General features: G+C 46.9%; 1 protein-coding gene across 2 annotated transcripts in view; it reads right to left on the reverse strand.

The window, feature by feature from the left end:
* The window catches only part of RPTOR (regulatory associated protein of MTOR complex 1), a 412,277-nt gene that overhangs the window by 160,235 nt on the left and 226,918 nt on the right, over window positions 1–25,124 (reverse strand). For both annotated transcript variants that reach the window (XM_066587408.1, XM_066587407.1), the window contains exon 4: window positions 9,751–9,909. In XM_066587408.1, coding sequence (XP_066443505.1) covers window positions 9,751–9,909 — 159 coding nt within the window. The remainder of the gene's footprint in view (window positions 1–9,750; window positions 9,910–25,124) is intronic.

Here is a 25,124-nt window from a genome sequence, read left to right on the forward strand (position 1 = left end):
CTGCCAAGTGCCTTATACAGTGGAAGGATAATGTTCCCGGCCCTCGCCCCTATATCTATTTTAATGCACCCCAAGACTATTAGCTTTTCGCAGCAACTGACTGCCATTGGTTGCTCCAGGTAAATCTACAGTCCACTAGTACCCCCAGGTCTTTTTCCATATCACTTTTCCCTAGGAGTACCCCATTTAGTGCATATTGGTGACATCCGTTTCTCCTGCCCATGTGCATAACCTTACATTTATCAACATTGAACTTCATTTGCCATTTTTCTGCCCAAGCCCCCAGCTTATCTAGGTCCTTTTGTAACCGCACATTGTCCTCCGTTGTATTAATGGTCTTATATAATTTTGAATCATCTACAAATATTGATATTTTACTGTGCAGTCCCTCTATCAGGTTGTTGATACTTATATTGAATAGAATAGGGGCCTAGTACTGAGCCCTGTGGCACCCCACTAGCGACGGTGGCCCAATCAGAGTACGAGCCATTTATTACCACCCTCTGCTTTCTATCTCCGAGCCAGTTCTTTACCCAGATATACACGCTTTTGCCTAGACCAAGTGGTCTCATTTTATATATCAACCTATAATGCGACACGGTGTCAAATGCTTTAGAGAAATCCAGATATACGAGATCAATAGACTCTCCCAGGTCCAGCTTAGAACTTACTTCATCGTAGAAGCTGATCAGATTGCTCTGACATGATTGACCCCTCGGTTATTCCGTTGTTCTCCTTGAGGTATTCTAGGATAGCGTCTCTCGGAAACCCCTTGAATATTTTTCCAGTTATTGAAGTGAGACTTACCGGCCTGTAGTTACCAGGCTCTCTTTTGGACCTTTTTTGTAAATTGGAACCATGTTGGCAATGCGCCAATCCAATGGTACAACCCCGGTCTTACTAGTGTCCATAAATATAAGAAATAGTGGTCTAGCTATCACATCACTTAGTTCTCTTGGAACCCTTGGGTGTATTCCATCTAAGCCATAGGGAATATTTTCATAGAACTTAAGATTTCCAATCACTGGTACTGTAACTGGTCCCAACAAGTTCCTAGAGTGTTCATATACAAACAAGTTTCCAAAGTAGGGTAAACCACGCCACTGGATGGGAGGTCAATCATTTCTACGATGATAGTCTCAAGAAATGGTCTTCAACAGTGGCAGTAAATTTGGACAATATAACTTTTTTGTAAATCAATTTAATGTTAATCGGCATACAATTCCAGCTCCTGCCGTGTCCAGAAGCGCTACTCCGGGTCTTCCCTTTGACGTAACGTTTACAGGTGGCCCCGGCCTGTTTATTGAACGTTAGAGGCGCTGCAGCCAATACAACTCCATGCTCGATGGCGGAGCCATTATCAGCTGCAGTGCCTGTGACGTCCCGTAAACTGGGAGGGACTGCAGCCTGTACATAAATAGAGCCTCGGCGTGGGACACTGCATGAGTTGGGAAGAGGCGAGTTTAAGAGTGTTATTTTACTGCAAAGGGAACATACTGTTATTGCAAAAAATATAAACTGACCACCCCTTTAAAGAGCTTGTTCCACTTCTATCTGTTTTGCTGCAGGAAACAGACTGCTTAGTATAGGGTTGCTACTGCAGGCTGAGTCCTATTGAAGTGAATAGGACACCACCCTCAGTACTAACCTGAGCCACTGCACAACGTATAGAGCTGCCTGCTTCCTGCAGCAAAACAGATAGAAGTGGAGCAACCTCTTTAAGGAGGTTTGTAAGTCTGAGATATGCCATAAATATCTGACAGATGGAGGATTCACTTCTGAAAATTTCAAAAGGGGGGTTTGCATTCTTATCCTTTCGAATTCCAGAGAAGGCTAGTAGAGGTGCCCATGCACAAGTGTGGCCATCTCCAGTGGAGTTTGGGGGAGCGACAAAAACAGCCAAGTGTTTCACAACTCCCAGAAAATATAATGGAGGGCATTAAATTCATACACAGTTGGCTTCATCTCTGGAATGCAGAACGTTGAGGAGTCCCTAAATATAAGGGTGTCAACGTTGGCTGGGGCTGCAGAGACCACCACTGCGTGCTGTCTGGTCTAGAGCAATAAGGTGGCCCGGTATGCACTGTGTTGTTAAGTCAGCAGGATATAGAAGACGCTTTGCATCATCTTTCTGCCATCTATGTCACTATGCATTAGGATTACTGCTCACTTTCCTTATGAAGATCTGTGCTTACTAAACCTCCATCAGGTAAAGCGGTCTTATGAATACTAATACAATGGCAAAGGCAGCCTGTACAATAGTACCTTCCGCTTCATTCTTGACCCAAGCGGACACACTGAGATCTCTGATGTCTACAGAGGAGCTGCAGGGGATTACAAGCATATATAGCAAATGGTTTTAAGAGTATCCTTTCCCACAATTCATATATTTGACAGCAAAAAAAAAACTACCTTACATTCTTTGCACCACGTTTATGATGCATTTTAGACACTTTTCCATCATGTCCGAAAAGGCTTCAGGGGGAAAGGACCCAAATACTTCACTGAGCACCAAAATGTTGCCACAAAAACTGGTGTAAACTAAGCCAACTAATAGGTGGTATAAAGTTAGAGAAAGGTGTCTAAAGAGATGCCACATTTATCATTCAGGATGAGCCACTGTGGTAAATCTGATGTATTTTAAGAATGTCCAAAGGCTTACTTATACGCAACAAATGTCTTTTAAAAAAAGTAAATAAATAACCTCCCGCCTAGAGATTCTTTGCATAAACACACGCCCATCTGAGCAAACATATACAGTGTTTACATAGCTAATGAGGGAAATGGCGAGGATTTCAAACGATTATCTTTACGTGTAAGTGCTCAGCATTTAAAAGCAAAACAGGTGTTAAGTCGTTCAAACGACAATCGTTGCGTATAAATGGGATTTTACCCAATAGTCGAAATAAATTTAACCCTTTGCAATCCAATTTTGGATTCAGGGTTTCCTAGGGGGATTTCTCTTTCTGCCATTATACAGTGGTGCCATCTGCTGGCTAGAGCCAGTACTGGGGTATGGGACATGCTGGAGAGGCCCCCAACAACAGAGCGGCCAGTAACATACAGTAAGAATACCCTGCCGGACGTCTTCCGACATCAGAGCTGTACAGCATTCAATCAGAATGTCTTCAGACGTCAGACAGTGGATTGGAAAGGGTTAAAAGTGGATAACACTCAAAACAAAAAAGGTGAAAGACAGAAATTAGGTCCTACCTGTTAATTCCTTTTCTTGAAGTCATCCTGACAGCATACACCTGGAGGTTGTCCGCTGGACACCTGTTGGGACAGGAAGCGGAAAATACAAAAGGTAACCCCCACCACCGGCTCACCAGTGTGTACCAAACAACTACAGTGACCCGGCTTTGCTTAACCAATCATTTTTAATACAGAAACCATAGTACAATACGTCACTTCACGTAAAAATAACTCAAGGGGAGGTAAAAGCCCCTATGCTGTCAGGATGACTTCAAGAAAAGGAATTAACAGGTAGGACCTAATTCCTGTCTTCCCCTCGTCATCCTGACAGCATACACCTGGAGAAGTGCCAACAACCAAGGGCTTTAGGGAGGGACCACTGCCTGTAGCACCTTCCGCCCAAAGGCCATATCACGGCTGGCCCCCAGGTCCAGGCGATAGTGTTTAATGAAGGTATGAGTGCTCGACCATGTGCCGGCTCTGCAGATCTGGTCGGTTGTCGCCTGGGCTCTCTCCGCCCAGGAACAGGCGACCGCCCTAGTGGAATGGGCTCTAACGTCGCCCGGGAGTGGGATCCCCTGGGATCTGTATGCCTCTTCTATGGCCCTCCTGACCCAACGCGCTAAGGAGTCCTTAGTAGCGGCCCCTCCTCTGCGTGGAACCTGAAATTGAATAAAGAGATTGTTAGACTTCCTGAAGGGATGTGTGACCTCCAAATACTTTAAGACTACCCGTCTAACATCTAGATTATGGAACCTCTGCTCCGTGGTGTTACGGGGTTCCTGGCAGAAGGAGGGAAGTACTATTCGCTGTTCTCTGTGAAAGTCTGTGAGAACTTTAGGTTGGAAAAAGGGGTCAGGCCTGAACTCTATTTTATCTGGGAAGGTGGTCATGTACGGAGTCCTAATACAGAGGGATTGGATCTCCCCGATCCGTCTGGCAGATGTGATGGCAACTAGAAAGGCAACCTTATAGGAGAGGATCTTCACTGATAGATCTTCCAGGGGCTCAAAGGGGTGTGCGCAGAGGGCCTGCAAAACAAGGTTCAGGTCCCATGGGGGCATGGTTTCCCTTATAAAGGGGTGGAGTCTAACTGCCCCTTTCAGAAACCTTTTAACTAGCCTATGGTCGCCTAAGGGAAAGTCAAAGATGGCCCCAAGGGCGGCCACCTGGACCTTAAGGGTACCAGGTCTTAGCCCCATGTCCAAACCATCCTGTAGGAACTCCAATATCTTGTTAATGTCAGGCTGTTGGAGGTCATGTATACTATGCCCCAACCACCTAGAGAAGGTATCCCACACCCTAGAGTATATATTTCTGGTGGATTTTTTGAGGCTCTCACATAAAGTAGTGGTCACCCTCCCTGATAAGCCCTGGCTCAGGTATTTTACCCGCTCAGCTTCCAGGCCGCCAATCTGAACTGTCGGACCTTTGGGCATATCAGGGGACCCTGCTGCAGGAGGTCGTCTCTCTGTGGCAGATGTAGAGGATCCTGTGTCGAGAGAGCGGCCAGGAGCGGGAACCAGGGTCACTTGGGCCAAAATGGGGCCACCAGGATAACGGCGCCTGGGGACCCCTGAATTTTCCTTAGGACCAGAGGAATCAGGGGGATGGGTGGGAAGGCGTATGCAAGGTCCCAATCCCAAGCCTGGGATAGTGCGTCTATTCCCAGGGAGTCCCCGTCTGCTCCCCTGGAGAAAAACCGGGGACACTTGGTGTTCTCCCGGGAGGCGAACAAGTCCACCTTTGGTGTCCCCCATCTTTCTATAATTAGCTGGAATGCGTGTGGATGTAAATCCACTCCCCGGGGTCTATCTTCCTGTGGCTGAGATGGTCTGCCGTGGAGTTCTCTGGGCCCCTTACGTGGTACGCTGTGACGGAAGGTGTCCGCTGCTCTATCCACCCGAGAACTTTCGCCGCCAGGTCTTGGAGTCGAGGGTTCCGCGTGGATCCCTGGTTGCAAATGAGGGACACAGTTGTTATGTTATCCGAAAAGATCCTAATGTGTCTACCCCTGATCTCTGTCTCGAAGCCCCGAATGACCTTCCAGATAGCGCAAAGTTCTTTGTAGTTGGAGGATTGAGTAGCTTCCTCCCGGTTCCAGCCCCCTTGGACGTAATGACGGCCTAAGTGGGCCCCCCAGCCAGTTGCACTTGCGTCAGTAAAGATGGATACTGGGGATGCGGGGTACCAAACCGTGGCTCTGGCAAGGTTAGAGATAGACATCCACCAATCTAAGGAGGACTTTATCTTGTGGGTAAGGACGACGCTCCGATCCAGGGAGGCGGGGGATTTATCCCAGTTGCTTAGGATAAAGTCTTGGAGAGTTCTACAATGTAACTGGGCCCAAGGGACTACCCCGATGCAAGATGTCATGAGGCCGAGGACCCTCATGCCTCTCCTAAGGGAGACTTTGGTGGTTAGAGAAAGTGCCCGACACTCGTCCTGGATCGCTTTTTGCCTTTCCAGGGGAAGGGATGAGCACTGGCGGTGTGAGTCCAGAATCACTCCTAGAAATTTTTTCTTTTGCTCGGGCAGAAGACTGGATTTTACGGAGTTGATGATCCAGCCTAATGACTCGAACAGATGAAGTGTCAGGTTGACCTGGAACCGGAGTTCTGAAGCCGATCCTGCTACGATCAGGAAATCGTCGAGGTATGGGACAATCAACACCTTGTCAGTCCTTAGTGCCGCCACCATCTCTAACACCAGTTTGGAGAACACCCGGGGTGCGGAGGAAATCCCGAACGGCAGACAAGTAAATTGAAAGTGAGAGACAGACCCATCTATCACCAGGGCGAATCGCAGAAATTGCTGGGAATCTGTGTGTATAGGGACATGGTAGTAGGCGTCCTTTAAGTCCACGGTGGCCATGACACTATCTGGCGCAATTAAGGGGATTGCTGACCGCACCGATTCCATTTTAAATCTTTGATAGGAGATAGATTTATTCAGGAATTTCAGATTAATTATGGTTCTATAGGACCCGTTAGGTTTTTTGACGAGGAACAAGGGAGAGTAGCACCCCTTGAACAGTTCTTCTGCGGGAACCCGAGTGATGGCCCCTAGGGACAACAGCTCCTGCACCCCCAACCGGAGGGCCTGAGCAGACGAAGGTGACTGGCAGGGGGTGACCACGAACCTCCGGGGAGGAGGGGAGGAAAATTCAATTTTATAACCTTCCGAGACTAGGCGTAAGGCCCAGGGATTGGAGGTCACTTCACTCCATCTAAGGGCGAACCCCCTCAGCCTACCCCCTACTTGCAGGATCCCGGAAGGCGGATTCTCACCCTTTCCGCCTTTGGGATAGGACCAGCGTCTGGTTTTTCCTTTCCCTTTGTATGTTCTAGAGGGAACAAAGGGAGGAGGGTAGGAGGAGGGAGGCCGCTTGAAGGCTTTCTCCGACGGTAGTCCCTGGCTCTTATCCGATGCCTTCTCTAGGAGTGTATCCAAGGAAGGCCCAAAGATTCTGTGTCCTTGGAAGGGCAGGGAACAGTCTGTTCTTGGAAGCGTTATCCCCTGTCCAGGCCTTAACCCAGACAGCCCTCCTGGCTGTGTTTGAGAGGGCTGCTGAGCGGGCCCCGAACCTCACCGACTCCATAGAGGTGTCTGCTAGAAAGCCGGTTGCCTGCTGGAGGAGGGGAAGGCAGTTGGAGAGGTCTTCCCTAGAGCCCCTCTGAGAAATCAGCGTCTGGAGTTGGTTCAACCAGACCGTCATAGATCTCGCCACAGATGTGGCCGTGATGTTGGCTTTAACGGTCAGGGCCGCAGTCTCCCAGGCCTTTTTCATTGCGGAATCCACTCTGGTATCTAGTGGATCCCGCAGTTGGGAAATGTCCTCAAAGGGGAGGGCTGCTTTCTTGAGACCCTGGCGACTGCCAGATCTACCTTAGGGACGGTTTCCAGGAACTCGATATCTTCTGGTGTGAACACCATCCGATCCTTAAATTCCTTGGACAGGAAGAATTTCTGATCTGCCTGCTTCCACTCTGTCAGGATCAGCTGTTTTAAGATGTCATTAACTGGAAATGACGGTTTTGGCTGTGGTAGGAGCCCCCGGAACAGGCTATCCTGAAAGGATGGGTGCTGCGGCACCTCTTCCTCCACCTGCATGGTGCGCCGGACCGCGGTTAACAGCTGACCCAGGTCCGCCGATGAAAAGAAATACTTCCTTGCATTCTCCATGGGCGGCATGGATTCTGAGGGAGAATCTTCTAGGAGTCCATCCTCAGAGTCCGACTCTTCTATTCGTGACCGCCTTACCCTTTTCGTGGGGGGCGGTAGAGAAAGAGATGAGAGAGGCGCTTCAATCTCCTCGCGGATCATGGATCGGATGTCCGACATGCCCGAGGAGCCCTCTTAACGGACCACTTTCTCCGTACAGTCCACACATAGTGGCTTGGTGTGGCCCTCTTCTAGCCGCCGCAAGCAAACCGGACATTTGCGCACTCGCTTTTTGGCCTCTGTAACCTTTTGAGCCTCTCTGTCCTAAGAGACGGAGACAGCAAAAAGGACTTCCAGCACCTGATACTTGTTTTCTAAATCCTCCCCCCTGGTACAGACCCCAAAGGTGGTCTACTCACCAGCAGGCTGCTTTCAGCGTCCTCTCTGGCTGACATCTTCAGTAAGGTGCAGACAGGAGAGATGCAGGGGAATCCAGCCTTTTAAATTTTCAAATTTGGCGCCGACACGCCCCCTTTAAGCAAGGCCCCGCCCCCCGCGTGACGCGGCCGCGCTGACGTCACGCCACCGCGCCGGACCCGAGGGATACGCCACATACACTGGTACGCCGCCGACTAGGACACACATGGAGACGCTGCCGCGCGCACGCCGACCGGACCCGCACCCGAGCGCCTCTATCCACGCTGGCATACCTGTCTAGATGTGGATCCCCGCTGGAGACGCTGGCGTCCGAGCCCTGCAGGTACCGGGGCTGCTTCCTACCAGCACGACTACCCCACTGGGCAGCGTACTGGGGGAGGATTTTCCCACAGGGGGAACAGTGCTGGGTAGATCCTGCGGGTGAGGGTCCCCTCGTAGGGTCTCACCCGCGCAAGCCCTGCCAGCCCGAACAGAGAGTCGTCCCCCCACGGGCGGACAGGCTGCATGGGAGTCTTCTTTCTTCATTTTACCTCCAGCATACACCTGGAGGCTCCGCTTGGACTGTCCTGTAGGGACAGGAAGACACTGGTGAGCCGGTGGTGGGGGTTACCTTTTGTATTTTCCGCTTCCTGTCCCAACAGGTGTCCAGCGGACAACCTCCAGGTGTATGCTGTCAGGATGACGAGGGGAAAAAGACATTTACTATAGTTTGGCAAATGTTGCCAATTATGGTGGGGTCTACAGACAAACTAGCATTGCTGGTGGTCCATAGTTAGAGGACTATCCTCAGATCCACCCTGCCTTGAATCTAAAGTTTATTGCCAATTTAAGGCTGGGTTCCCACAGGTGGAATTTCCATGCAGACTTTTTGCACAGAAATTTCGACGGCAATTTTTATCCCTGGATAAAGCAGCAAAGTGGATGAGATTTGCAAAAATCTCGTCCATACACAGCGGAGAAGCTGTTGCGGCCAAGCCCCGATGAAACGGACATGCCGCGCGGAATTCAAAGCCGCTGCATATCAATTTTATCACCGTTTTCGCTCCTGGCACTCTCGCTTCTATGGGGAGAGATGGCCACAGAGGAATGTAAGCATTGAAGCCGCTTCAAAACTTACGCGGGTTTTGAAACTACCTGTCTGTCGCGGAAGACTTGCGGAATTTCCGTACGGTTCCGCTGGGGTCATTACACGAGTTTTCCACGGGATTTACACCCTGTGTGCCCGCAGACTAAGAGGTTTTAAGTGTATCACTCATTTAGTACAGTTTTCAAGTATTCACTTCCTTCATGTGCTTTCAGAGGAGCATCAGTTTAAAAAACACACAAGTGAGGTAGGCAAAGTCATTACCTTTTATTATCACTTCATCTTTACAGTCTAACTACTGCACAGTCATTTTTCTTCGTTTCTACAAAAACGAAATTTAAAAATAGAACCAATATTATTCCCCCCAATTTTTTCTGCATTATTCTTACAATTTATACGGGGAAAAAACTGTAGATTCAATCTTCACAGTGACATTATGTTCCAGACACGTAAACCACGTACAGTGTAGGGACAGAATGTTTTGCCGCTCTAGGCAAAGATGTCATACTTGTTCCCTTACTTCCTGCATGACGACATCATGCGCTGCTTGCATAGGGATAGTGTGAAAACCTCCTATTTTATATTCTGTTTGTTCTGATTGACAGATCTGACTCTCAAATGACATAAAAAAGCAAGATATACATTCTTAAAATGTCTTGGCTAGCTGTCAAAAATTTCCGTTGAGTTCCTTTCATGGTTCTAAAGATGCATCATTGTACAAGATGACATTTTTCTTGTCTGTAAGCCAAAGTTTATTACAAACTGCCGAACGTCTACCGATTCCCTTCAATCAAGTTTAAAATATTACGAACATCTTCAAAGGGTGGCACACAAACCACCAATAGTGGGATATTCTTGGTTATACCCACCTTATTGAAAACCCAGATCTCTCCATTGACAGTGGGGCGTGGAACGCCATGCCCATTGTAGTGGAACAGCACCCTTTCTTCCTTGGCATTCCTTCTGAGGGAAGTGCAGAGTTTCTTCACTTCATCTACAGTGGGATCCAGACTCTGCTTGTACCGAGCCTAAATAAAAAAATAATTTTATTAAAAGATTTTAGGGTAAAGTTACCAAAAATCCCCAATTCCCCAAATCAGAGACATAAGTTACATCGAGACCCAGCCTGCAAGAAGGTTCGCGTCACTTTCACAGTGAATACCTTTGATCTCACTTTCTAAAGTCCCCTTATCCAGCAGGTTCCAGAAAATTCTGACTATCCCAGATTTATGAATATTTGTCTTTAATAAGCTTCTATGCAATACAAGTAGTCAATAGATCATAGTGTGAAATACACAAAATCTTTTAAAGAGTGCATATAGTTCACAGGCAGCTTTAAAACACCACAATACTATTAAATTGAGTAATTACAATAGTAGCCCCTTATTACATTGAGTAATTACAATAGTAGCCAGTTATTACACCAAGTTGAATTTCTTTCTTGTTGTAGGAGGCCATTTGATTTCCCAATGATTTCTCAAAGTGGGAAGATGATAACAGGTAAGACAAAAGTGTGGAGCCAAACCTATCAAACAATTAACAATTGGGCAAGGACCTGTACACTGATAGCAAAATATATTTAAAGATGGGCCTTTTTAGTTAGAAGGTCCCTCTACAGGATATGCCAATTACAAGGTGTGTCAAACACTGTGTATGCCAATTACACAGTGATCAGCTGTAATGTCCAAGCAAACCTGGTAGTAACTGTTGACTTTCCCTGCAGTGCCTCCATAGGACAAATGAAGCATTACACAGGACTTTTTGAAATCAATAGACTCAGTGAGAAGCCGCCATTTATCACAGCCTATTACAGGGCCTCCTGATTTTGAGGGTTGGGAAACTGGTTAAAAAACTTGCCAATTTTGGAGAGGCTTTGTGGTGGACAGCATTTGCATGAACACTTTTTGCGGCATTTAGGTGAAGAAAAGATAATCTCAAGCTTCAAACAAAAGGACTGTCCATGTAATGCATAGATTTACTGGGTTTCCTTGATGGAGAGACCTACGTTACTAGTGTAGTAGGTCTCCACTGGCAGTATCGGTTGGCCAGGCTCAGCTACAGGTAACACCTAAAGCTGCCAAAAGCTCCCAATTGGCTGCCATACACACAACCCGAAGCTATATTTCAACTATATTAACAGCAAAAGGATTTGCAGGGAGAGCGCTGGCCCTTTAAAAAATAATGCAGGAGAGATCATTGATGATGATGGAGGGAAAGCAAATCTACTAAACAGTTTCTTCTCAAGTGTATTCACAAACGAAAAGAAAATGCCACATTAGATGCAGGGGAATAAAATGAACCCATCACAAAATATCTCATACCTAATGCAGGAGGAGGTGCGGAAGCGACTAAAGAAGACTAAAATTGATAAAATCGCCGGGCCCAGATGGATTACACCCAAGGATACTAAGGGAACTAAGTGACGAGATAGCTAGGCCGCTATATCTAATATTTCTAGACACTATCAAGACCGGTGTAGTACCATTGGATTGGCGCATTGCCAACGTGGTTCCAATATACAAAAAAGGGAGCAAAAGTGAACCTGGTAACTACAGGCCAGTAAGTCTCACTTCAGTAACGAGAAAAAGTTCGAGGGGATTCTGAGAGACGCCATCGATGAGCACCTCAAGGAGAACAAGGGAATAACTCCTCACCAGCATGGATTCATGAAGGGTCGCTCATGTCAGACAAATCTGATCAGTTTCTACGATGAAGTAAGCTCTAAGCTGGACTAGGGAGAATCTATTGATCTCGTATATCTGGACTTCTCTAAAGCCTTTGACAACGTGCCACATAATAGACTAATATACAAAATGAGGCAGCTCGGACTGGGCGAAAACGTGTGTAAGTGGGTTAAAAATTGGCTCAATGATAGAAAGCAGAGGGTGGTAATAAATGGTTCGTACTCTGATTGGACCACAGTCGCTAGTGGGGTGCCACAGGGTTCAGTACTAGGCCCCACTCTGTTCAACATATTTATCAATGACCTGATAGAGGGGCTGCACAGCTAAATATCAATATTTGCAGATGACACAAAATTATACAATATAATTAATGCAACGGAGGACAACGTGCGGCTACAAACGGACCTGGATAAGCTGGGGGCTTGGGCAGGAAAATGGCAAATGAAGTTCAATGTTGAAAAATGTAAGACTATGCACATGGGCAGGAGAAACGGATGTCACCAATATTCGCTTAATGGGGTACCACTAGGGAAAAGTGATATGGAAAAAGACCTGGGGGTATTAGTGGATAGTGGACTAAACTGGAGTAACCAATGCGTCAGCTGCTGCAAAGGCAAATAAAGTCTTGGTGTGCATTAAAAGAGGTATAGGGGCGAAGGGCGAGAACATTATCCTTCCATTATATAAGGTACTTGTCAGGCCTCACATGGAATACTGCGTACAATTCTGGACACCGGTGCTCAGGAAAGATGTCACAGTGCTGGAGGGGATTCAAAGAAGGGCAACTAAACTAATACATGGAATGACGGGACTGGAATACCCAGAGAGGCTATCCAAATTGGGATTATTTACTCTGGAAAAAAGACGGCTAAGGGGTGATCAAATAACCATGTATAAGTACATGAGGGGACAATACAAGGATCTCTCCCAAGATCTGTTTACACCCAGGACCGCGACGGTAACAAGAGGACATCCGCTACGATTGGAGGAAAGTAGGTTTCATTACCAACATAAAAGGGGATTCTTTACTGTAAGAGCAGTTAGACTGTGGAACTCTCTGCCGGAGGAAGTGGTGATGGCAAAATCCATAGAGGAGTTTAAAAGGGGACTTGATGTCTTTCTGGAGAGGAAGGACATTATAGGATATAAATCTTAGGTTAATTGTCAATCCGGGTATACAGGCAGGTAGGAACTATTAGGGGTTGATCCAGGGAACAGTCTGATTGCCATTAGGGAGTCGGGAAGGAATTTTTTCCCCAAAAGGGCTAATTGGCTTCTGCCCTTGGGGTTTTTTGTCTTCCTCTGGATCAACACAGGAGGATAGACAGGCTGGACTAGATGGACATTGTCTTCATTCAGCCTTACATACTATGTTACTATGTTACATTCACAGATTCCAGAGTTCCAAGCTATACAGCCACGCCAACCTCCGAGCTCCCGACCTGAGCACCCGAGCGGCCACCACACCCACCCCCAGATTTCCAAGCACCGAGGCTACAGCCACGCCAACCTCCAAGCTCCCAACCTGAGCTCCCAAGCGACTACCATGCCCACCTTCACCAATTCCAAAGCTCAGAGCCGAGCTGCCGAGCGATCAGCTCCGAGGCTACAGCCACACCAACCTCCGAGCTCCTGAGCGGCCACTACGCCCACCTCCGAGCTCTAAATTTATGAAGGTGTGCGTGCGGGAGGCAATAAGGCTTTTGGGTGTGACCTGTAGCGGAGGCCGGCCAACCCAAACTTCCAGTGGAGACATGCTACACTAGTACTGAGCCCTACTATGTATCGTATCTCCTCTTTGGTTAACTGCTAGAGGTCCTGAGTGAGGGACTCCCATCTGTCACCTCAGAATGTCCTATCAGGGACTTTAAAAAATATTTTTCTAAACCAAACAACCCTAAGGTTGATGTCACAAGTATAGGCCCTTTGTTATGTAGACCTAAGAAAGGTAGGGAGTTTGTAGGAGAGTATTATAAACTAAACCAAAATATGTGTTGTGAATCAAACACAATTCTAGGTATTCTGCTTTGCAGCACATTTTTCTTAAAACAAAAATGCATTTCAGCATTACAAGAGAATATAGACATTTAAATGAATTATGCCGTTATGTGTTTGTTGTAAGATACATAGAGGCACTCCTTCATTTGTAAGCATACACTTAAACATAAAAGCTTTACAATTGCTCTTTTTCCTTTTTTGCTACTAAAGATTTTCTAAATTAAAGAAACCTGCATAGAAAGACTCACGGCGAGGGGCAGTCTGCAGAGGATCTGTGCAAATTAAAGGTTACTGACTAACTAAATTAACATAATATAGAGCTCTTGCAGCCACTCAATGGCACGCTTACAACCATCATTTGCAGCTACGTGCTAAAATGAAATATATTATCCCTCTAGCTCAAACTCATTACAGGCGCTGCTCTTTACAAATTAAAATAAGAGAAGAAAATGTTGCAGAGGAGCCACAGAGTGGAGGACAAAAGATGGCCGTGAAGATGAGGACAAACATACAATTGCCATAAATACTCTCTATGCCAGCAGTAGAATGGCATGAGAACCAAGGAACCGCAAAGATGCTGCACCAAGCTTTTTTCCTCAGTGCAAAAGAAAAAGGGGGGCTGGAGGGGGCATCTCTCTTTTTTTTTTTTTAATTAAGGTGGCAGTGTCTTGTCAGTAATTTAACCTCACAAAGTAACGAGATTAGATGAAGTAAAAAAGGAAAACTTGCCCAAAGTGTTGCCTTGCAAGGTATAAAAAGAAAAGCTAAAGTAACAAAGTAACATAAAAGAATAATCTGAAATAATAATATAGCCAAACAAAAGAAAAGGAGCTCATTGATCAATTAACAAAGTGTAATGTAGGAAACCATGAAACAGCTGTACCTGGGCACTATAGGTATCGAGTATCACAGTAGGATTGTCATCAAGTGTCAGTGGAGGGATGTTACACAGATGGTCAAGTTTATAGAGAATATACATAAAATAGATATTGGAATAAAAGTAAACAAGAAAAGTTTGGAAAGCTCGAATACAGAGTTGAGCTGAGAACCTTGCAAGGGGTCCAGAGTGTGTTTAGAAGGAGATTTGGGAGTTTTACCATGAGGGGGGTTGTAGGGAGGTAGAGGTAGTACTAGATTACAATAATGGTTTCCACTTGGATTATATGAGTGCACCATTAGTGTCTAAGTCAGTGTTTCCCAGCTCCACTCCTCAAGGCACTCTAACATGTCATGTTTTCAGGATTTCCTCAGTATTGCCCAGGTGATGTAATTATGGTTAGTGCCTCAGACATTACCACAGGTGTTCTTAATATAGAATATCCTTAAAACATGACCTGTTGCGGACTGGAGTTGGGCAACACTGGTCTAAGTGCATAAAGATGTTCCATATTGGGTACTGGTGCATTTTGTCTCCACCGTATGTGTGGGTGGAGACATGGATTTGCCACCCTGACTTACAGGGAACGCCCACGTGATGAGCATAGCAGTGGATTGGTTGCTGCAGACACAGCACACCAGAGAAACATGTACCTGGCTCTCACTGTGGCTGCCCTCCACTGAAAACCGCACTGGCCACTGTGGCTGCCCTCCGCTCCCGCCACTGGTAAACCCCGCTGTCACCGTCCATGTGTGTGCTCCCAACACCACTCTCACTGCTGCTGACCTCCGCTCCCAACCCAGCTCTGAAACCCGCTCTCACCATCCGACCCTGCAAACACTGCTGTCACCCTCCATGCCGCCGCTCAGCGCCTCCAGACAGCTGGGGCTTACTCTGGTCCATATGAAGGCTGTAACAGCAGCTACCAGCTGCAAGGTCCGCTCACTGACTCCAGACAGCTGGGGCTCAGTATGGTCCTGATGACGGCTGTACCTTTAGCTGGAAGGTGCGCTCACCGAGTCCAGACAGTTGGGGCTCTGTGCAGTCCGGATGAAGGTTGTAACAGCAGCTGCAAGGTGAGTTTCACGGCCACACCATCAGTCTCCCTGCCGGCCTCCGCACTGTGCTCACCACTCCGCTGTCACTGCCGACCTTCAAATGGAGCCAACTAGGGGCGTTACTTCCACCTAAGGCTGGCAACCCCTAGCTTCTGGTGTAGATATAATGCACCAGTACCACCATATTGTATGATCAACAAACTTAAGGCCTCCTTCCCACGGACGGATTTCCGCCGTGTAATTCGCGGCGGAAATCCGCTGCGTTGCCCGCAGCTATTAGGTTCTATTGAACCTAATAGCTCAGGGCTCACGGTGCGGAATTCCGCGGGTAAGTTTGGGGGTCTCTGGGGAGCACCGTGACTGGCTCTGCCGCGGAATTCCGCGGCGGAGCCCGTCACGGCCGTGTGCAGCCGGCCTAATGGTGGTCTACAGCAAGACTGAGAAAGTTTCCACAATTTTGCAGTATTGAGGTGTGCTGCTAAAAATATATGGCTAACTACCACTCTCCTCTGATGGGCAATGGTGTCTATGTTTAGAACACTATATTCAACTTTTTCTTATTATGGGTTTTAAAGATTGTGTTATCCGAGAGTCTGGGAGCCACCAAATACATAAGCCACCAGAGATAGGTAAAACTGCCAGAATTTAGGCTGGCACCAAGTTCTGCAATTCATAGCTACTCACAAGAGGTCTTTAAAAGCCAGGCGTCATCAATCAACTGACCGTCTGGCTTCATTTAAAACAGGAGTGGACATGTCATAACAACCCCTGTAGAAAGCCTGGTTTACACTAATCATTGCAAGTTGCTCAACAACTAGGACAGTACTCTGCAGTGAGGCTCTTCCTGATGAAAATTATGTCCATAGGTTCTTCAACAATAAACCACCCATCGCACATCAATGGTTCGAGATATTGTTTCGGGTGCAGGAGTTCTTCGATTGTCACAAAGCATCACCCGCACTCGATGGACATTTTTGTACTCTCCATCGTAATGTGTCCCTAAAGAAGATGATCAAAAGCATCTGCACGTCCTTTCCACAACAATAAAAATTATTTATGTTTCTTCAATTAATCCTACTAATTAGTCAAACTGTAAGGATCATCGTTAATTTATTCTACAGATGCTCATCTATAAATGAGGTATTTCTCTTCATGTTGATTATACGGCTTTAGAACAAACGATAAACTGCTTTGGAAAATGCCAGTAGCGTGTGGAAAATGGATGAAGAATAACTCACTCATTGCAAAACCGATAGGAAGTACGGAGCAGGGCGACGGCGATATTCCTAGGAAAGGGATATTCTGACAATTTATAAGCCCGGAGCTGGACAAATTCCAGTCAGAGCTCCTTAAAATTATGACTTTTTAGGTGGAATTTGTTAAGAAAATTGTAGATCAATGTATTAGTTAAAGGGGTTGTCTCGCGGCGAAAGCAATTTTTTTTTTTTAAATGGACCCCTGCATTATGCCCTGTGAAAAAGAAAGCATGTGTTAGTTTTTAACAAGCACATTGCACTTACCTGCATCAGCGTTCTGCAGCTTCTTAATTTCTTCTTATAAAGATGGCGCCGCTGGTCTTCTCCCACGGTGCACCGCGGGTCTTCCCATGGTGCACCCTGGAGTTTCTTCTTCTGTCTTCCGCGTTCCACTGCCGATACAGCCACCTCATTGGCTGATCGGCACCACGTGACGGAGGCGGAGCTACGATGACGACGCGGTGGCCAGCTCTCCGGCACGAGCGGCCCCATTCAACAGGCAGAAGACTGCACAGCGCAAGCGCGTCTAAAAACGCCAGAAGACAGCGAAATTAGACGGAGCCATGGCGACGGGGACGCTAGCAACGGAGCAGGTAAGTGAATAACTTCTGTATGGCTCATATTTAATGCACGATGTATATTACAAAGTGCATTAATATGGCCATACAGAAGTGTATAACCCCACTTGCTGCCGCGAGACAACCTCTTTAATTATTCTTTTATTGCATTGTAGACTAGAAATATATAGCATGATGCTAGTATAAGTAGTGAAGGGGTTAAACAGAACCCATCTATAGCAGTACATGTTTTCCCATGGGACAGACAAGATAAGACAGGTCTCCTAGACCACCCATGTGTATGTTTACTGATGGGGCACACAGGAAATAGGATAGACTTCCAGACCCCTCTTGCATTCCTTTTTGCTGAATTCATAAAGGTTTCATTGTATGTTCTAGTTACACCTTAAGAGGTGTAACTTATGTTAATCATTTTTGTTTTAGCCTATTATGTATTCTTATTAATCTTGGAGGTATATACTTTTCCTGTGATGTCATTTATGGTACATAAGCTACGAACACCTTAGAATAAATTTGAAATCATCTGATACCGCACAGGCTGGTGTGATTTGTATTTCTCCTGGGTCCAGACTTCTGCACGAGATCTGGGATCGTCTTCTCTTTGAGAAACACATAAATTCTCCCTACAGAATTCTGCCGACATCTATCTAAAAGTTCTTACTGCTCAGCAGAGCTCCGAATGGCTTGTGGAGTGGTATACATTTATAGGAATGGTGACCCAGATTTGCCTGATAGTATGTACAAACATTTAGGCCTCTTTCACACGGGCAGTTTTTACAGCGTTTAGCGCAGCATTTAAAATACCTCCATTTATTTCTATGGGGCTTCTCAGACGAGCAGTCCAGTGTGGCATTTTTAAAGGCGTTTAAAATGAACGCTCAGAAGATTTAGCATCGATGGAGCGAACATGGTTATTTAAATGGGGAGAGGAATACACCTTTGGCAGCAGCTAATTTTACCACAAGCGCAAAAGAGGGGCATATTAAAATCTAACATACCTGATCCCCTCCCCCACCCCCAACTTTTGCCATAGAGGAGTAATTTGAAGGCCTCTAATACCACAGAGACACCAGCATGTTCAACTAACTTATCTATAGTTTATGGCCAGCATTAGATTTCCACTAACGATTGATATGGAGATTTCTCACTCCTTTAGGCCTCATGTCCATGGGGAAAATCAGGCTCGCCGCGGATTCTTCATGTAGAATTCGTAGCGGGTCCCTCCTGCCCCGCGGACATGAGGCCTAAAAATCAGAATAAACTTACCTGCTCCAGACGATGCGGATCTTCCTTCCTTCGCGGCCGTATCTTCTATCTTCGGCCCGGCGGATGTACAGGTTCTGGTACAGGTCTCCCGCGGATCCGGACGGCTTCCATAGGCTTCAATAGAAGCCTGCGGGAGCCGTCCCCGCGGGTGACCCGCACGAAAATGGAGCATGTCCATTTTTTTTCCCCGCACGCGGATTCGTGCCTGACGGGAAAAATGACATCCGTGGGTATTTAACTACCTGCGGGTGTCCAATACATCCCTATGGGGGCGGATCCGCGTGCGGGAAAAACGCTGCGGATTTTAAGCCCATGGACATGAGGCCTTATATGTACTGCATATTCATGTAACCTGCTTAAGACAGTTTTGTAAGAAGCGGTTTTACTAAAAATAAGGAGATAATGGAGCATGGGAGCAAAATATCAGCACCTTAAAGACAATTAGTAAGAAGGTAGTTCTTGCTATACCCATCACTCAGTGTTTTCAGAACAGATCGCAACTGCTCGGTCAGACTGAACTGACATTTCAACTTCTGAACCAAACAGCTTTAGAGCTCATTAGCTGAAGATAATCGTGACACAAATCCTCCTCTTTTTTTATTCTTATTTTGTACACTGGCATACATTAAACTGTAACGAAAACTGACAACTACAGCTCGGTTGTCGGCACCACATATACAGAGATCCCAAGAGGGAACCTCAGACAAAGTGTAAAAAACCAGCTCTGCTCCAGAAGAAATAAAATGCTCTCACTAGTGCCACCTAAAAGGTATGCCAATGACTGACCCTTTAACTAGAGATGAGCGAGCACCTAAATGCTCGGGTCCGCGTTATTTTCGTAAAATTCGAGAGCTCTACTCGAGTAATGAATCCCATTGACTACAATGGGAGACTCGAGCATTTTTATATGTGGGACGCCGGGTGCCGAGGTTTTTTTTTTTGCGGTTCGTGTGTTCTCTCTCTCTCTCTCTAAGGCCCATACAGGCACATCACAGCGGGGAGGAGCCAAAAACTGTGGCGGGGTCGCACACGGCGTGATGCTCGTTCGAGTAACGAGCACTATCGAGTACACTAATACTCGAACGAGCATCAAGCTCGGCAGAGTACGTTCGCTCAACTCTAGCTTTAAGCATTATGTATCCACCCGGACTTATCAACGTTGTTTCGCACCCGGGGTACCCACGTGCGTTACAGCTGCTCTAGAACACATTTAAAATCTTTTTTTGTTATATATATTTATTCAAATATAAATACCATACATTACAAATTCTATTCCATTAGAAGTCCGAACGCGTTCTGTTGTGCGCGTACTTTTCAAGTGAGGTTAGAAAACTGAATTTGCAAAGTAAGGCCTCATGTCCACGGCATAAACCGATTCACAAAATTCGCGCAGGTCTCCTGCACACATGATCCACGCCCTTAGGGAATCATTGGGCACTTGCAGGTAATTAAATAGCTGCGGATGCAATGTTCCCCCTAGTGTGCAGATCGCATGCATGGGAAAACAACCACAGCATACTCCATTTTTATTTGGTTTTCCCACACGGACAGTGCCCGCAGCTTCCATTGAAGGCACAGCAAATGCGTGCGGCACGTCGACGGCGTCCCGAGCGAATGCGCCGTGCAGAAGAAAGAAGATGGGGGATGGAATAGAGCCCTGCGGCGTCCGGACAGGTGAGTAAAATGTATTTTTTGGCCTCATGTCTGCGGACCAGGTGGAATCCGCTGCGGTATTCTGCACAGGGAAACAATGAGGGCCCGTGGACATGAGGCCTAGGTTTAACTAATTGGTCATAGCAAAGTGAAATTGTTATTGGTAAATATTTGTAATAAATCTTTTTACTACATAATTTTAATTTTTTTTTTACGTTTATTTTAGGTTGAATAATTCTGAAAAAAATGAATATCTAGAGCAATTATTTTAAGGGACATTTCAATTAAAGGGGTTGTCCCGCGGCAGCAAGTGGGTCTATACACTTCTGTATGGCCATATTAATGCACTTTGTAATGTACATTGTGCATTAATTATGAGCCATACAGAAGTTATTCACTTACCTGTTCCGTTGCTGGCGTCCCCGTCTCCATGAATCCGTCTAATTCTGATGTCTTCTGGCCTTTTTAGACGCGCTTGCGCTGTGCGGTCTTCTGCCTGGTGAATGGGGCCGCTCGTGCCGGAGAGCTGGTCCCCGCATCGTCATCGTACCTCCGCCCCGTCACGTGTGCCGATTCCAGCCAATCAGGAGGCTGGAATCGGCAATGGAACGCACAGAGCCCATGGTGCACCATGGGAGAAAACCGCAGTGCATCCCTGGGAGAAAACCGCAGTGCATCCCTGGGAAAGGACCGGCGGCCATCTTAGGCAGAAGATTTTTATAACTCCTTATTTCGTCGGATCGGTGAGTAGCAAGCGGTTTAAAAACCGCTTTAATTTGCTATTTTATGCCAGGGGGGTGACAGGGGGAATGGGGTAATGTAAAATTTTGATGTTTGCCGCGAGACAACCTTTTTAAGCTAGGGGGTCCGACAGCTGGGTCCCCTGTTCACCTATCTAGTAAAATGGAACTTCTAGGGTGAATCTCCTATTCCTAAACTAAAGATGCTTTCTAACCAAGGACTCACGATATCGTCAGAAACACAGAGTCAGACTGGTGAGAAGCAAACAGTTGAAGCCATTACTGATTTTAAGAAGTGGTAGCACCTACTTGGTCACTATCCATTACAAGAAATTTGATACCTACGAAGAGGAGCACAGCGAAAGTATAGCGTGAATAGGCGCCCCGCCCACCGTGTCATGTGACGTCGCCTGCGCGTCATGCACTGTACTGTGCATGCGCGCCGGAGCGTCATGCAGGACTTCACGCAGTGGATCTGGAGGTAAGTATGGGGTGTTTGGGAGGGGCGGGGGGCGCGGTGACGGACTCCGCTGCGGTATTCCACTTGTGGAGCCCGTCACAGCCGTGTGCATATGGCCTCACTGAATTTTATAGGTGATGGCTACCTCTACACTAGACATGGAGAATAGACCTGACTTATTGGAAAATGTATCTAATTTGTCATAATTAATCATGGTACACTCATAGGCTTCCATAACTCATTCATTTCAATGTATAAAATGGAAAGAAACTTGTTCAATGTCAGCATGGGCTTATGGTGAACAGGTCCTGCCTCTTTTCATACTCGCCCGATGCGGCGGAGTCTTCCAGCAGCAGGCGTGACTCTTTCCTGAAGGCCGTGCGCATGCTCCTCCCATAGAGATCAATGGTTTAAGTAGTGAAATTACTATTGTTGCAAAAGTAACAAGCTGTATACCAAACTGTATAAAGTAATTAACACAAAAGAGTATAGCACTCTGCATGGGTCTGGAGAAGAGAAATGGCAAAAGACCGCCACGACCACAAAAGAACACCATCAAATCTCCACTTTTAGGAGAGGACGATACATGCCACTATTAGGTTGGCGTCACATAAGCCTACATGAGCCTCAGTGCAACTTTTTTATGCTATGAGAGAGGCTTTTTGCGCACGTATCAGCGTGTTTTACAATACTTTTTCCGCCTACAGGGCATGTTCATTTGCGTGTGGCAAACAGACGCACCGATTGAAATGGCTAACTCGTCAAATGAGTCCTTTTTTCTAGTGAAAATGTACAGTATATTATTAGAGATCAGCGAACGTGCTCGGCCCCGCCCCTTTTTCGCCCGAATACCGCGATTTTCGAGTACTTCCGTACTCGGGCGAAAAAATTCGGGGGTCGCCATGGCGGCGCGGGGGGTTGCAGCGGGGAGTGGGGGGGAGAGGGAGAGAGAGAGGGCTCCCCCCTGTTCCCCGCTGCTACCCCCCACGCCGCCACGCCTCTCCCCACCCCCCGGCGCACCCGAGTACTTTTCACCCGAGTAGTGAAGTACTCGAAAATCGCGGTATTCGGGCGAAAAAGGGGCGGGACCGAGCACGTTCGCTCATCTCTATATATTATGCATCTACTTGCGTATGGAGTGTGCATATGCATACATGTTGACTTCTATGGGGAACTTCAGTGCGCAGAAGAGTAAAGCATGCTGTAATTTTTTTTGCACGACTGGTATTTCCAATACTGTGTGCCGTTTTTGACAACAGTGTGCAAGGAAGCTACGGTAGAGGCTGAGCAGGTTCAAAAGAGGCTAACCAAAGTGACAAATAGAATACTATGTAGTGCTGGCCACCTCAACTCTGCAAATGGACCTACTGGTATGTGCAGAAAATGCACCACACCTACAAAGCCTTTGCTAGGCTTCTAGAACAATGTGACAATTTCAAGGTTAAGATAAAGACTGTACGCAGAGCTCGCTCGCACAAACGCACGTTCACAGCAAAATGTGCATTTCTTAACCTAGTGGCAAAGAACAAAGTGAGTAAAACAATCAATAAGAAAAACCCAGCAGGGACACGATGGAGAGAAGGTTTGTTAAGGTCAACAAGTTTCTGTTGCCAAAGAAATGTAAATCTAGGTCTTAAAATGTGCAGAGCTTTCCATCTGTCTTCAGAGGGACGCGGACAACTTGCTGACGTGTAACCATCTTCACAAGTGGTGAAGCACCTTAGATGGCAATTCTTGTATCGGTTAAACTTTCTGGTCAATGAAAAGACAATGCCTTGATAACAATGTAATTGCTTAGTACATCAGAAACTGGAAATCCCAGAGCTTGCAGTTAGCGTTGCATTCTAATGCGATCGCTACATCAAGAGAAAATGGATTTTGCTTTTGAAGCAGCCTACTGTATAATAAATACTAATACACGGATGCTACAAGCACCGCCTTGAGGGAACTTTATTCTAAATAATCCTTTTATTTCTAATTGCTGAGGTTTGCTTTAGAGGGGTTGTCCAGGATTAGAAACTGCACAACTTCCCCCATTTGGCTGTGTCCGCCATGGAAGCTCAACAAAATTTACCTAAAATAGCGTGCTGAGCTGCAATACCAGACATGACCCTTGGGGGGACGTACTGGGTTTTGTTTTTTGACAGGCAGGGGAAATCAGACTTTTTAAAAAAAAAACAACTCATCCTGCATAAACCCAGTCAGTAAATCAGAATGGTCTCCAGTCCAGACAAGGCCAGGTTTTCCTGACCATTGTTCAGCTGACAAAGCCCATATCAGGGCATCTATAACCGTCCTTTTACACGTTTAGTGATCAGCGAGAATCTGAATGACTGTTCAGTGTAAAAGCATCCACAGACTGAAAGATGAATGATAAGTCACTCATCGGCACGCCTAAAAACTGAACAATAAATCGGCCTATATATACAGGCAGCCATTCATCTATGTGCAACTGCCTGTTTGCTGTGAATGGAGGTGGGCTGGAACGCTCTGCGGCCCTCTCCGCCTCCAATCACCGAGCAATGATTGTTCACGTGTAAAAGCAAAGGTCGTCCCATGTAAAAGGATCCCAAGACGCACTGACAGATATGAGGCTAGTTGGTGTCTGGTATGTACAAATTAAGGACATGGTTTCTTTATAGAAAGCCCACTAAAATAAGAGCCACTGAGATGTTCAGCTGATCAACTTAGGTCCACTAAAGTTTATGCAGGAGAATAGTATTATATGGCGGCCATTCAGATAATACGTGGACGGCCCAAGTCCACCACAGCAGCTGCTTCTTAGTGGCTCTTTAATTTGACTAATACAGAATCCCAGATGACCCCCCTCGCCTCTATCGATTCCATGTGCCTGAATTGGGTATACATATAGGGGGTATTAGTGTGTCTTGACACCACCAGGAAGTCCCGGTGGAGACAAGACCAACAGCTCTGTCACACCCCCTGAACCTGAAGCTGTATAGCTATCTCCCCAGCAGGTCCTGGCAGCCCGTTAAAATCTCCTCTCACCTCCTGGCTCCCGGCATTGATACAAGATCGCAGCTGCTGCCTGCAGGGCAGCTTCCGGCCCCTGTGCTGCAGCTATTTATTCCCCAGTGGCTGGAAGTTCCCACCTGCGGCCCTGATGCTGCTGCTTCTTGGTTTTGCGGAGGTGTTCGTTATCCCCCTGACAGGGCTGTATCCTTGGGCAGTCGTGGCTCCTGTCCCCTATGCGAGCCTACCCGCTGCAGTTGTATACTCCCTGGCGGCTGTACCGTCGCACGTGCGCTCCTTGTACCTCCCCCGCTGTTGCCGGTCAGAAAGCAGCACTGACAGCCGCCGGCTGGCACATCTCACCGCTGCTAGCGTCCGTGCGGCTGCTCATGCAGTGCGGGAGAAGGGAGCAGAGACCGTTGCGGGGCCCCACATGTGAGCGCTGCTCAAAGGCAATGCCGTGTATTGGAGGAGGACAGTTTTGGGATTACTGACGGCCTGTATGGGTATTATTTCGGCCGCATACAGTGCTCATTCACACAGCATACTGCAGGACAGTATGCGGAGCTGCGGAGGGGTGTATGGCTATCATTGTATGTTGCCGTCCACCTTCCAGGACATTGTGGACTTCAGCCAATGGGGAGCTGGGGGTGTGACAGGGGAGTTCCTGCATGGAAGACCTGTCAAACCCCTAGCTTCC

The sequence above is a fragment of the Eleutherodactylus coqui genome, chromosome 13 (assembly GCF_035609145.1).
Source record: "Eleutherodactylus coqui strain aEleCoq1 chromosome 13, aEleCoq1.hap1, whole genome shotgun sequence".
NCBI classification, from domain to species: Eukaryota; Metazoa; Chordata; class Amphibia; order Anura; family Eleutherodactylidae; genus Eleutherodactylus; species Eleutherodactylus coqui.